The 14964-nt window shown below is 47.6% G+C and overlaps 1 protein-coding gene across 1 annotated transcript; it reads right to left on the bottom strand.

Annotated features, from left to right (window-relative positions):
• Positions 1 to 5426: 5426 nt before the first annotated feature.
• LOC139366202 (klotho beta) lies at positions 5427 to 13135 on the bottom strand. Its single transcript, XM_071103425.1, has 6 exons — positions 12168 to 13135; positions 10858 to 11371; positions 8764 to 9032; positions 8330 to 8586; positions 7282 to 8216; positions 5427 to 6804 (listed from the first exon to the last, which is right to left on the bottom strand). Exons 1-6 carry the CDS (start codon positions 12903 to 12905, stop codon positions 6356 to 6358), a joined length of 3162 nt encoding a protein of 1053 aa, XP_070959526.1. The 5' UTR covers positions 12906 to 13135; the 3' UTR covers positions 5427 to 6355.
• Positions 13136 to 14964: the final 1829 nt, after the last annotated feature.

The raw sequence follows: 14964 nt of genomic DNA on the forward strand, positions 1-14964 counted from the left end.
AGGCTGTGTAACTGCTATTTGACCAATAAGGATAATGATGGAGTGCTGCATCAGATGAGCTGGACTCCACAATCACCTGACCCCAACCCAATTGAGAAGGTTTGGGATGAGTTGGACCGCAGATTGAAGGAAAAGCAGGTAACAAGTTCTCAGCATATGTGGGAACTCTTTCAAGACTGTCGGAAAAGTATTCCAGGTGAAGCTGGTTGAGAGAATGCCAAGATGCAAAGCTGTCTGTAAGGATCAACGCTGGAGACAAGAAGCAGGTACAGGGAGTGAACATTTAATTAGTAACGGACATGGAACAGGACAGGACAGTGTCTGGACATGACCATATAACGACATTAATGCTGACACAGGGAACAAACGGGGGAGCAAACAGTTATAGAAGGGGCAATCAACAAAGGGAAGGAGTCCAGGTGTGCCCAATGATGACAAGTGTCTGTAATGAAGGGCAGCCCGGCGCCCTCGAGCGCCAGAGAGGGGGAGCGGGAGCAGGCGTGGCAGCTGTCATCTAGCAATCAACAAAGGGAAGGAGTCCAGGTGAGTCCAATGAGCACTGCTCCGCGTAACGATGGTGACAGGTGTGCGTAGTGAAGGGCAGTCTGGTACCCTCGAGCGCCAGAGAGGGAGAGAGGAAGCAGGAGTGACATTAAACCCCCCCAGGGGCGCCACCTGGGCGAGCCTGACGGCCAAGGCATGGGTGCTGGACAAGCCGGCTGGGGCGGAGAAGCCCGTCGAACCAGCAGAGGCATGGGTGCCTAGCGAGCCGGCTCAGGCGTGGGAGCCTGATGGGCCGGCTGAAGCATGACATGGGGTGGGTGCCTACCGGGCCCACCTAGGCAAGAAGACCTCTCCAGCCAGCTAAGGCGTGGAAGCCCAACGAGCTAGCCAAGGCACCCTCGGTTCCCTCAGCGACGGCACCCGCACCTGACGTCACCAAACAAAAAACACAAACCTCCCTGATACTTCGTATAGTGGTGTCAGCATTCTGTAAGGATTGACGCTGGAGACGAGAAGCAGGTACAGAGAGTGAACATTTAATTAGCAACGGACATGGAAACAGGACAGGACAGTGTCTGGACATGAACACATATTGACATTAATGCTGACACAGAGATCAAACGGGGGAGCAAACAGTTATAGAAGGGGCAATCAACAAAGGGAAGGAGTCCAGGTGTGTCCAATGATGACAAGTGTCCGTAATGAAGGGCAGCCCGGCGCCCTCGAGCGCCAGAGAGGGGGAGCAGGAGCAGGCGTGGCAGCTGTCATCAAGGCAAAGGGTGGTTACTTTGAAGAATCTAAAATCTAAAACATCTTTTGATTTGTTTAACACTTTTTCGGTTACTACATGATTCCATATGTGTTATTTCATAGTTTTGATGTCTTCACTGTTCTACATTGTAGAAAATAGTACAAATAAAGAAAAACCCTTGAATGAGTATGTGTGTCCAAATTTTTGACTGGTACTGTATGTGTAAAATTTGTTTGGATTTAGAATGGACCATTATCATGCACATGTCTCGAAACAGGGGCAGTGTGTCAGACTGTGTGCGCAACTGGTCAACTGGAGTCAGGTGCAGGAGAGCAGAGATGAGTGAACAGGCACACTTTAATCGGCAGAAGCAAAACAGTTGGACGCAACAGCATCACAACACTCCAGCCAAAGGCAAAAGCGAATAGCGCCCTGGTCACACAAAATAATGTACAACAATACAATACCACGGGTTCAAAACAATACCCGGGACAAAACAGCCTGACGCGTCACACAATAACCGTAATGAACAATTTCACTCACAGACATGGCCCCCCCCATGTCTGTGAGTGAAATTGTTCAGTGGGTTAAATACACCACAAGTAATGAGGGAAATGTAAACCAGGTTTTTGGGAAAACAAGACAAAGCAAATGGAAAATGAAAGGTGGATCGGCGATGGCTAGAAGACCGGTGACGTCGACCGCCGAACGCTGCCCGAACAAGGAGAGGAACCGAGTCGTGACACAGTGGAAAAAAATATGTCATCTATGCACATAAATACCCGAAAGGAAGACGCTTTTCCTGTGGGTCATTTTCATGCCAGCTTGGTGTGTAATACTCCTGTTGTAAACGTAAACAATTTGCTTAATATTATTAAAGTTGAGAAATAAACATAGTAGGCCTAGTCTATAGAAAGCTGATGGGATCCTCCTCTTTTTAGTAGAGGCCATCACTATTTTCTCACACAATTGTTAGCCTATAGAAATGTTGCACAACATGAGCTCATGGGCTCTCATGAAATGTTTGATTTTCAATTATATTTGCATTGATGTCAGAGTGATTAGAGGGAGTGCTGAGTACCAGGAAGTTTATAAGGCTACTAATGACCATCAGCAGCATCAGAGCTTGGAGAAACCTATTTACTGTGACTAAACTGTCACATGGAATTTGACTGCCTTCATGACTAGTGACCACCGGGTATGGCGGGGCGGGTGTGGCGGTAATATGGTCACCTCCACAGCCCTAAGCCTATATCAGTCCACCGAATCCAAGCAGTCTTATCAGCCTACGCTGGCCTACAGTACTTGGAGTACACAGTGAGAGCGTGCATAATTTACAATGGCACGAAGACCTAGAGGAATGAATGCACGTGCTGCCTTAGCGTTGCTACAAAATCTGAATGAAAACGACTCAGATGGTGGGGAAGAATCGATCGTGACATCTCGGATGATTAATCTTCTGATTCTGAGCTTCAGCCTGAACATACATCTTCGAGGCCTAAGCGCAAAAAATAACAGAATCATGTCCACTGAGCAGGTGAGACAGGAGAGAAGAGTGGAGGGGTGGCACTGTTTGGAAAGAACAAGCCGGTGACAATGCTATGGACGATTATCCGCATAAAATGTCATCACTTAGAGCTACATCTCAAGCAAAAAACAACATCAGCAACGCACTCACCAGCTTTGTGGTTTATGTGACACGGATGTTATATGCCATTGCATGAAGACGCACACTATGTAACCACGAGCTGACAAGAATTGACTATTTTTGACTGCTGTCATATTGACACATTCATTATAATGCCATTATTGTTGTACCTGGTGGGTTCCTTGATAATTTGTGTGAGATTGAGGGCATCTAACTTAGATTGTAGGATGGCCGGGATGTTAAGCATATCCCAGTTTAGGTCACCTAACAGAATGAACTCTGAAGATAGATGGGGGGCAATCAATTCACATATGGGGTTCAGGGCACAGCTGGGGGCTGAGGGTGTCTATAGCAGGCGGCAACAGTGAGAGACTTATTTCTGGAGAGATCTCTGCAGTAGATTGCAACTCCTCCCCCTTTCGCAGTTCTATCTTGGCGGAAAATGTAGTTGGGGATGGAAATCTCAGAATTTTTGGTGGCCTTCCTAAGCCAGGATTCAGACACGGCAAGGACATCAGGGTTGGCAGTGTGGTAAAGCAGTGAGTAAAACAAACTAAGGGAGGAGGCTTCTGATGTTAACATGCATGAAACCAAGGCTTTTACGGTTACAGAAGTCAACAAATGAGAGCGCCTGGTGACACACAAGGCCTGGGGACACACAGGGCCTAGGTTAACCTCTACATCACCTGAGGAAAAGAGGAAGAGTGCGTTGGGGACAGAGAATAAAAGGAGCAGATTTCTGGGTGTGATAGGATAGATTCAGGGCACAATGTACAGACAGGGGTATGGTAGGGTGGGGGTACAGTGGAGGTAAACCTAGGCATTGAGTGACGATAAGAGAGGTTGCATCTCAGGATGCACTAGGTGTGCTGGGTGAGGTCACCGCATGGGTGGGAGGTGGGACAAAAGAGGTATCTGAGGCATGTTGAGTGGGAATAGGGGCTCCACAGTAAACTAAAACAATGATAACTACCCTATACAACAGTATACAAGGCATATTGACATTAGAGAGAGACATAACGCGAGGCATAAAGCAATCACAGGTGTTGATTGGGAGAGCTAGCTAAGACAACAACTGGTAAGACAACAACAGCAAATCAGCTAAGGCAACAACAACAGGTAAAATGGTGATGAATGTGCAGAGAAGGTCAGTTAACTACACACAGGGCCTGAGTTCGAGGCTGGGGCTGACAGATAAACACAATAAACAAAATGGAGTACTGTGATTAATGAACAGTCCAGCATGCATCAGTTATGTAGCCAAGTGATCATAGGGTCCAGTGAACAGCAATAGATGAAACAGGGAAGCCGCTAACCTGCAAAGTTCTACGCTAGCAAGCGGGAAACACAGCGTTCATAAAGTTAGCAGGCCGGGGCTAGCAGAAACGTCTTCACTGATGTCCGGCAAAGGCCGGTTGAGGGCACATCCGACGGAATTACGTTGGCAGACCAGTCGTGATGGATCGGCAGGGCTCCGTGTCGACAAAGGGTCCAGGCCAGTTGGCAAAAGAGGTATTGTAGCTGGAGTAATTTCATTTGCTAGCCGGGAGATGCACCTGGCTCAAGGCTAACTGGTGCTAGCTTCTGGACAAGGGCGTTAGCCACTATAGCCACTCGGTAGCAGCTAGCTAGCTGCGATGATCCGATGCAAAGGTCCAGAGCTTACAGCAGGAATCCGGTGATGTAGTGGATTCTAGTATTGTTAGTGAAGAGTCCGGGAGGCATCAGCAGTGTAGCCGAGTGATCATAGGGTCCGCTGAGCAGGCCGGGAGATGGGACTGGCTCAAGGCTAGCTTCGGGGCTGGGCCACTCGGTAGCAGCTAGCTAGCTGCGATGATCAGGAGTAATGGTCCAGGGCTTAAGGCAGGAATCCGGTGTTGTAGTGGAGAAAAGCAGTCCGGTATGCTCAGGTTTGATATTGTGCTGTGCAGACTGGCAAATATTATCCAGGCTAAAAGCATCGGGTGTCTGAGCTAAAGGTAAAGGCCGCTAGCAGTGGCTAACAAGGACTAAATAGCTAGTAGCTAATTAGCTGGTTAGATTCCGATGCTCCTCACTCAATGTGATACGAATCTGCTATTTTAAGACATTATAGCTAGAACCTCTTAAAATAGCAGATTCGTATCACATTGAGTGAGGAGGGTTGCTGGAAGGTATATTTAATTTAAAAATGGAAAAAGAGATTGAAATATATACAAAAAAAGACAACAAAAAATGTACACAGGACAACAACAAACAACGTCTTTACTGCTACGCCATCTTGGATTCAACCTCCCTCTCTCTCTCTCTCTTTCTCTCTCTCTCTCTCTCTCTCTCTCTCTCAATTCAATTCTCTCTCAGTTCTCTGTCTCTCAATTCAATTCTCTCTCTACCAATTATTTCTCTCTCACTCTCAATTCTCTCTCTCTCTCATTCTCTCTCTATTTTCTTATCAAGGGCCGTGAACCAGTTTTGGGACATATGACACCCACTAGGGGGCAGCAGTGTCTGAAGGAAACAGTGCCCACATAGAGAAGCAACTTCTGGCACAACGATTTCATTTTATTTCACATATAATGTATTATTTTGGATTCATTTACAGAATAAAATGTTTTGAAACTTTGCCCATCATCTTCCCAAAAAAGGTGCACAATCATTGGCAATAATAAATTAGAATAAGCGCTTGAGTTAGCCATTTGTAGATAACATGTTCAAGTGGTTTTGTCTCTGGAGCGCAGAGGGAAAAACACTACTGCCATCAGCTCAGACTCCCTATTTTAGGAACTCCTTACTACAAATATACAAAGACTGTCCAAGGGTGTCTCAGGGAGAGTTGGGATATGCAAAAAAAAAAAAAAAACATTTATAAATTCACACGTATAAATTCACACTTGTACACGTGTGAAATAGGACAAATATAAGTACCCACCAAATTACAAGACAGGTGAGGACACACTATGACACACACCAACAAGTCATACTAACAGGCCGCTCTTGTACACCATACATGATCAGTACATCACAACAGCAGCATTCATAGAAGATCTCAAGCTATAGCCAACGTTCTGTCAACGAAACAACAAAGCAATCCCATGGCAACATCATATTCTTGTCTGTGATAACATATAGCCTACATACTGTCAATTATGTTAATTGCCTATACATTGATCATCAATATGTGGTATCTCTAGGGCTCAGACAGAAGATGACCCCTTGGCCCTTGCTGATCCCGCTGCGTTGAGCCCAGTCCCATTGGGCTTGTGGAGGATAATGAAGTTGCCCCCTAGACACTGATCTAAATTTTTCCTTTATCCAATAAGTTCAAGGTTTTGGGGAGGGTAAGCTGATCCTAGACCTGTCCCTAAGAACCACGACTCAAAAGGGCACCATGGCGCTCTCCTGGAAGCTTGGCTGGCGTGTAAAACCTGCTGGCCACTACAACAGGAATAAACTCAGTATGAATGAGGCCCTGACTAACGGCGGACCACGCGGATCCTATCCGTCACACTCTGTAGTGACACTCTCTCCCACGGCTGACACTTCCTCCCGAGCGGGATGGGACACACCGGCAAACCCACCCTCCTCCTCCTCCTAGTCCTCTTCCCCCTGACGACGACAATGACGACCCCCACCAGCATAGCTAACGTAAGGAGGAGACATGCAGCGAAGAACAGCAGCAGTTTGTTCTCTGAGATGCGAGCGCAGATGGAACACACCGCCCTGCGGTCAATGATCCTACAGGAGGATGTGACGTTGTTGCCAGGGAAACCCCTGCGCTCGATGATCTCTCTGTAGGCTGCGATGGAGGCTTTGGGTCGGGACTTGTGGTGGGAAGAGGTGAAGAGGCCGAACTCAGGGACGTGTCGATCCTGCAGCTTCCAGACGTAGAAGCCCTTTAGGTTGACTCCATCCAACTGGCGAGCTGGAGAGGAGCAAAAACAGGGAGAGGTTGAGGTCAGAATCCCTCTTTTGACATATAGAAAAGCAATGTCAACAGAGAAGCTGTAGCATATTGTGGCTAAAGTACTGCACAGAACGTTTAGTTCAGTACATGACAGGACAGTTCTCACTGGGATGAACTTTATGAGCTCAAAGGTTTCTTATACAGTAAAGTCCATGAGTTTTATGAGGGGGCTCATGTGATACGGCCGTGTGCTGTGGTGTGTTAGGAAATGAGCTGTGAGAAAAGTCAACTTCGACCTCTCATACTTAAAGCTGCTAATGAGTGCCCTACTCTACCTGTCTGCAGAAGAAACTGCAGAGAGGTCTGTTTATTTCGAACAATAGAAATAAGTATAGAACCTCCAGGCTATTTCTGATAAGAACAAACTAGTGGGTTATCATTTGACTGGAGTTTGGGGGTTTGAAGGGAGTTTGAGGAGGTTAGAGAGAGGCTCACCTTTGAGGGCCTCCTGTAGGTAATTTCTGATGTAGTGCTGCCTGAGCAGATCATTTACAGGGGCCTGGTCGTCCACCCCACTGGCTGTGACTACAACAGGCAGGGCCCCTCCATACCTCTCCTTCACCCAGCGCAGCACCCTCCGGAGGCCCCAGGGGACCACTGCCTGCTCCAGACCAGAAGAGGCCCAGGTGTGGTCAGACATCAGCAGGCAGCCATGGTCTGGAGGTTGCTGGGGGTTAGGTGGGGCAGTCTGAGGAGACTGGGGGCGTGGTGACACAAGACGTGTGGTGAAGTGGTTCAGTGCAATGAAGCCCAGCGCCCCTCCTAGCTCTTCTTTTTCCCGGGCGGTGAAGTGTGGTAGTGGGGATCCAGGGAGGCCCATCACCCTTGCCCTCTCCTCCAAGTACCTCCTCACCTCTGGAGGGTACCTACCACTCTTACCCTCCCCCTCTCTGCCCCCTAGTAGTGGGTCTAGGAAACGACCAAGCTCAAACAACAGGAATCTCTGAGCGGCTGTTGCATGTGACTCCAGGAAGGGGTTGGCGGGTTCTACCCAGTCTGCGTGCAGAGCCAGGGACACCAGTCCTCCCTGTTGGCTGAGATACTCCCTCTCATAAAGCCTCCAGGCCTTAGCGTGGGCCAGGAGGAGATTATGGGCTGCCAGATGCTGCTCCTCCCCGATCTTGTAGGCATCCACTAGTCTGTTGGGCTCATTGATGGTAATCCAGTAGCTCACCCAGGGCCCCAGCTCCCTGTAGCAGAGGGCTGCGTATCTCTGGAAGGCCTCCACCGTGCTCTGGTTCAGCCAGCCGCCAGAGGCATGCAGCGGGCCGGGCAAGCCCAGCAGAGGGACTCTGTTAGTAGGGTAGTAGAGGGTGACCACAGCCTCCAGGCCCTGCTTGCGGAGTTCGGTGAGGAAGCAGCGGTAGTACCTGTTAGAAAGAGTTTGAAATGCAAAGTGTGTATGCATACAGGCGTGCATTTTAGTGTGAGTTTGCATGTGTGGTAAACATTTGAATACACAGTATACAGTTGATGTCTCTACCTTAGGGCCTCTGTGTCCACATTAGACAGATCTCCTTGGGCAAGGATTAGGGACCAGTTGAGGGCGAAGAGGTAGTGAGATGCCCCTGTGGACTTAAAGAGGCTCACGTGACCACTGATGGCCAGGTAGTCAGTGCACTGTGCCTCCCTGATGTGGAGGTTGACTCCTTGGACAGGACGCAGTGCCCCATCCCCTGTCAGGTTCCAGCTGTACAGGTGGGGGTCGGTGAATTGAGGGGAGAAGGGATAGAAATTGACCTTTGATAAAAGAAGAAATATATAGGTTTTTGTTTTTGTTTGCATCATCCAGCTTGCTTATTGTTCTGTTTGAGATCAAGAGCAAGGAAGGCAGAGCAGTTTTGCAAAATAAAATCACCCTCTCTTTCCTTTCTCCTGCCTCTCTCGTGTCCTTTCTTCTCCTTCTCATCCCCTCACCTGTAGGCTGGAGTCGGCCACACCCCAGTGGAAGTCACATGGGAAACGCCCTTTGACCTCTCCGGTGATCTCATCACTGAGGAAACCGTTGTCCTTGATGACCTGCCTGTAGAACAGAGCAGTGGTCTTGGGAACCCTGGTTCTGTTGGCCTGGCTGAAATCTAGGTAGAACAGGCCTCGTCTCACACTGTAGCCGTAGTTCCACTCAAAACCATCCACCAGAGACCAGGCTGTGTAGCCAAACACTCTGACACCGTCAAACACCATCGCTAGACACAGACAAACACAGAACGAAGGAGATGTTACCAAAGAGGTACAAATAGCACAACATATCAGGTTAAATGTATAGTACCAGTCAAAAGTCTGGATGCACCTACTCATGCAAGGGTTTTTCTTTATTTTTGCTATTTTCTACATTGTAGAATAATAGTGAAGACATCAAAACTATGAAATAACACATATGGAATCATGTAGTAACCAAAAAACTGTTAAACAAATCAAAATATATTTTAGAGTCTTCAAAGTAGCCACCCTTTGCCTTGATGACAGCTTTGCACACTCTTGGCATTCTCTCAACCAGCATCACCTGGAATGCTTTTCCAACAGTCTTGAAGGAGTTCCCACATATGCTGAGCACTTGTTGGCTGCTTTTCCTTCACTCTGCGGTCCAGCTCATCCCAAACCATCTCAATTGGGTTGAGGTTGGGTGATTGTGGAGGCCAGCTCATCTGATGCAGCACTCCATCATTCTCCTTCTTGGTCAAATAGCCCTTACACAGCCTGAGGGTGTGTTGGGTCATTGTCCTGTTGAAAAACAAATGATAGTCCCACTAAGCGCAAACCAGATGGGATGGCATATCGGCGTATCGCTGCAGAATGCTGTGGTAGCCATGCTGGTTAAGTGTGCCTTGAATTCTAAAGAAATCACAGACAGTGTCACCAGCAAAGCACCCCCACACCATCACACCTCCTCCTCCATGCTTCACAGATTTCCACCGGTCTATTATCAATTGCTTGGTTTCTTGGCCCAAGCAAGTCCCTTCTTCTTATTGGTGTCCTTTAGTAGTGATTTCTTTGCAGCAATTCATGCATGAAAGTCTGATTCACGCAGTCCCTGATTCACGCAGTCTCATGTGTCTGTTACTTGAACTCTGTGAAGCATTTATTTGTGCTGCAATTTCTGAGGCTGGTAACTCTAATGAACTTATCCTTTGCAGCAGAGGTCACCCTGGGTTTTTCTTTCCTGTGGCAGACCTCATGAGAACCAGTTTCATCATAGCGATTGATGGTTTTTGCGACTGCACTTGAAGAAACTTTCAAAGTTCTTGAAATCTTTTGCATTGACTGACCTTCATTTTTTTTTTTACCTTTCTTTAACTAGGCAAGTCATTTAAGAACAAATTCTTATTTACAATGACGGCCTACCAGGTAACAGTGGTTTAACTGCCTTGTTCAGGGACAGAACAACATATTTTTACCTTGTCAGCTCGGGGATTCGATCCAGCAACCTTTCGGTTACTGGCCCAACGCTAGGCTGCCTGCCGCCCCATAATAAGGATGGACTGTTGTTTCTCTTTGCTCATTTGAACTGTTCTTGCCATAATATGGACTTGGTCGTTTACCAAATAGGGCTATCTTCTGTATACCACCCCTACCTTATCACAACACAACGGATTGGCTCAAACGCATTAAGAAGGAATGAAATTCCACAAATGAACTTTTAACAAGGCACACCTGTTAATTGAAATGCCTTCCAGGTGACTACCTCATGAAGCTGGTTGAGAGAATGTCAGGAGTGTGCAAAGCTGCCATCAAGACAAAGGGTGTCTACTTTGAAGAATCTAAAATCTAAAATCTATTTTGATTTGTTTAACACTTTTCTGGTTACTACATGATTCCATATGTGTTATTTCCTAGATTGGAAGTCTTCACTATTATTCTACAATATAGAAAATAGTACAAATAAATAAAACCCATGAATGAGTAGGTGTGTCTAAACTTTTGACTGGTACTGTACTCTCTCTTGTTGACCTCCTCTGTTTTCCCTAATCCTGCCCCCCATCCTCGGCCTCCTCCTCCTTGCCCCCTTCTCACCTTGCAGCACCTGGTTGATGAACCTCTTCATCAGGTAGATGGCATCTGTATCCTCTCTCTCCACAGCTGCATCTGAGAACCAGCCCCCCTCCGCCACCAGCACAGGCAGGTCCCCATACTCCAGCCTCACCCAGCCCAGCACCCGCCTCATGTCCGGGTACACAGTCTGCCCATAGTGGGCTAGACTCCGGCCCAGACGCAGGTTGTTTGGCCCAAAGGACAGGGAAAAGAAGTCAGCCGTTCCCTGCACCAAGTGTTTCTCCTCTGGGGTGAACTCAGGCAGAAGCCCCCTGTGGGTGGATCTCATGGATGCTGGGTAGTCCCCATCCCTGAAGATTGGATTGGCGAACCAGCCAAGCACCGCCTCCATGGACTGCTGGCAGAGTTCAATATTGACCGGTGTGGCTTGGTCTCTCTTAGGCTCCATCCAATGGGAACCCAAGACGATGGACACTTTACCATTCTGAGTCGGCCGGAAGTAGGTGTCATAGGTGTGCCATACTTTGGCATGCGCCTGGAAATGAAAATAAAATGAGAAATAAATCAAATGGAGGTCTGTTACATGCATTGCATTATGGCAGAGACATTACACATACACATACACATAGTACAGACATCGGACCTGTACAGTGTGAATATGCACTGGGACAGAGCTGATTATTAATGAAGCCGCAAAACTGTTGCTGTCACAGACTTTGACCCCCAGTGGCTCCTTAAGTGTCCTGTTTACTAATCACAGTACTGCAGCTGTAATAAACCTCTCATGGCAGAAGGTAAACACACTTTTTAACAAGAGGTCAATGACTGCTAATAGCTGCTGAAGGAGCACAGTGAATATTGAATATCACAACATAAAACCATTTGGATTAGTTTAACCTGATTGACTGAATAAAGCACAGCATGTACCATGGCTTTTCAAGTGTTATGTCTTCACTCATTTTCTTTGCAATGTCTTGAACCCAATGAATGACGCAAACATTCACTGACGACATCAGCTGATAAATCCCACAGAAGTACGAAGTTCAGGAACAGGCTGTCTGACTAAACGTGGTCTTAGTCTGTACTATGGTCTGTTCAACAGACCCTTTCACACAAGTCAATCTATCCAAAGGGTTCTAATTTACAACTCAACCCCCTGACCCCCCTCCCAAATGGGTACAAATAATCCATTGCCTTTTGACACAGAACTAGGAACTTTTCTTTCTGAAATCCTAACCATTCCCATTGGAGGGAAAATAATAAACTGACCAAAGCTCATCGACTATGGGGCAACTTCATCCTCTGACCCTTAACCCTTGACCCTGCCTTACCTTGATGAGGTTGTGGGCCACATTAAAGGGTGCGGTGGCGTCGCCTGTCTCTCCAGGCGCGTGCACCCCTGTCCCGTACCCCTGGTCTGCCACCAGGTAGGGGTTGTGTATGGTGATCCAGTACCTCACACGGCCCCCGTACGTTCGAAAACAGAAGGCAGCGTATGCATCAAACAAACCCACTAGGGTGTCATTCCTCCACCCCCCGTAGTGCTCCTGCAGGGCCTGGGGAAGGTCCCAATGGAACAGGGTGACCACTGGCTCAATTCCCCTCTCCAGGAGCCTGTCGAGCAGTCTCCCATAGTGCTCCACAGCCACCCTATTGGGCCGACCTGTGGCAACACCGTCTGGGAAGATTCGGGGCCAGGAGAGGGAGAAGGCGTAGGAGCGCACCCCGAGGTACCCCAGCGCCTCAACGTCCTCCTCCCAGCGGTTGTAGCCATCACTGGCCGCGTCAGCAACACTTCCATCACCTCGGTGGGGGACTGAGTGGGTGAAGTGATCCCAGATTGAGGGGCCTTTACCGTCACAGTCCCAGGCCCCCTCGGTCTGGAAGGCAGAGGTCCCCGTACCCCAGAGGAACCCTGGGGGGAAGGTCCCATGGAAGAAGGACTGGCTCTGGGTGAAGGGCTCTGGGGTGGTGGGATGCTGCCACTGCCTCCTGCCCTCCCCCAGGGAACAGAAATCTCCGCGCCAGACCATCACTGTCAGGAAGAGCGAGAAAAGGTATGTTGCCATATTGGAGTCTGTAGAAGAAGAATGATCCTCTCCAGAGTTTTCCAAAATCCTTTAGAAGAAATAAGCTGGTCTCTGTCTGAGGGACTGTTTCTGTGTAAGTATCAGCGGTCCGGATGTTAAGAAGGTGAGGGATCCATGATGAAGATTAGAAGATGAAGGAATTGAAGTGAGCGACTACAGGAGACTGAGACGTCTACATGTGGAAGCCAGGAGGTGTGCAGTGTCCATCTGACAGGCTAACATGGTTGGACTTCCCTATATCTCTCTCTCTCTACCTCCCTCCTTTTCTCTCCCCTCCCTCTTTCTGACACATAACGTACATTGTACACGCACAACCACACTCACAAACACTGACTCATACACTCAGGAGCACACGCACCCGCACACACCTTTGAGGCAGACGCATGATAATGTTGTCAATGATTAGCTTGAACTCCGATCATCCTCACCTCCATGACTGGGATGTAGCTCCCATTTACTCTCTCTCTCTCTCTCTCCCCCCCCATCTCTATCTCACAATCACTGTCTCCTGCTAAGTCTTTTACTCTCCCTATCACTTTACCCTTCATTTTATCATATTTTCAGTGATCTTACCGTCGTATTGGAATCATTACAACCTAATGGATAGTAAGGAAAATATCGGCTTGTTCTTGCAGCTATTCAAACCCAAGATGTCCTGTTTGAGAAATAGCCACAATAAGGTTGAGTTAAGGGTTTAGCTGTGGGGCACATCCACAAGATAAAACCCACATGTCAGTTGGATTCATGGAATCAGAGACAAATAGAATACAGTTTAGCCACGGGCCACAAAGAATATTGGGGAAGAATTGAGCGTTCCCTATGGTTTTATGGCCAAATCAGTCCAAGCCTGGCCTCACTGTTATCCTAGATTTGATTAAAGATGACGACAGATAAAAACAGGCATGATGTTCCTCTTGATCTCATTCACTTCCGCAAATTGTGTGTGTGTGTGTGTGTGTGTGTGTGTGTGTGTGTGTGTGTATGTGTGTGTGTGTGTGTGTGTGTGTGTGTGCGCGTGCGCGTGTTACCTATCTTTGATCTAATCTTAGGAAATACAAAATAAAACAGAAACAACTCCCCATCTGCCATATCCTTAATGTTGTTGTTTGTGTAGCTGTGAAGATGCCAGTTGTTGTAAAGTGGTGGTTGGAGATAGAGACACCTTATCATTAAATGTGTCACAGGCGTTATTAGGTTAGGGTCCATTTAGCTGGAGAATGGATATCCTTCACCTCTACCTGACCTGACATCAGCATGGTTGCAATGATACAGCACAAATGTAGGCCTACCCTCCCGAAAAGCACTGCACAAGTATGCTGTACCTTTGAGCTGACTGGCCTAAACTTGATCAAGTATATCAAATGGGAGATCAGCGATGGTATATGGTGGGATACATCTTGGGATGCTAGGCTGGAGCTATCAGTTCCCATTAGCGACTTTACCACTGCTGAATATGGGATGAAAATATGAATTATGGTGCACTCTCTTGGAGAAGCACATGAATCCATGCGTCAGAGGGAGAGAGTAGCTCACTGTAAAGTCAGCAACGCTCCGGGCCCAGGGAGGAGTGAAGTGGGAGTGTTTAGAAGCACACTGTGAACGTGGCAAGGGGTCAGACTTGAAAACCCTAATTTTCACAAAGGGGGGTTCAGCCAGGATTTGAACCCTGGACCGCTCGCACCCAAAGAAAATGCCATACTCCTAGACCAACAAGCCCTGTCGTTGAAAATGTGTAGTGGGTGGCTATTACAATACTCAAGCTTTTCTCGATCAAGATCAGCAGGGCTCATTGGTCTAGGGCATGATTCCCCAACTAGTGGCCCGAATTTGGCCCGCGGCTGGTTTTATTTGCCCCCCCCACCAAGTTTGCTGAGCAAATTATTATTATTACATTTTTTCTTTTAGATAATTTAATCAATTTTTGAACATAGAAGACTGTAAAACCACCAGGAAATCATCTCCGACTGGTTTTCATTTTGGAAATCTGTTCCCAAGTATTCCCCAACACTTAACAGAGAGACGTGATCGTTTACAAATT

The sequence above is a fragment of the Oncorhynchus clarkii genome, chromosome 14 (assembly GCF_045791955.1).
Source record: "Oncorhynchus clarkii lewisi isolate Uvic-CL-2024 chromosome 14, UVic_Ocla_1.0, whole genome shotgun sequence".
In the NCBI taxonomy this organism is placed as follows: domain Eukaryota; kingdom Metazoa; phylum Chordata; class Actinopteri; order Salmoniformes; family Salmonidae; genus Oncorhynchus; species Oncorhynchus clarkii.

Coding starts and splice junctions, on each gene's coding strand:
- LOC139366202 (XM_071103425.1), bottom strand. CDS start 12,905: ATGGCAACATACCTTTTCTCGCTCTTCCTGACAGTGATGGTCTGGCGC. Junction 11,372..12,167: donor TGGCCCACAACCTCATCAAG/GTAAGGCAGGGT, acceptor TTTCATTTCCAG/GCGCATGCCAAAGTATGGCA. Junction 6,805..7,281: donor CCTACAGGAGGCCCTCAAAG/GTGAGCCTCTCT, acceptor GCTCCTCTCCAG/CTCGCCAGTTGGATGGAGTC.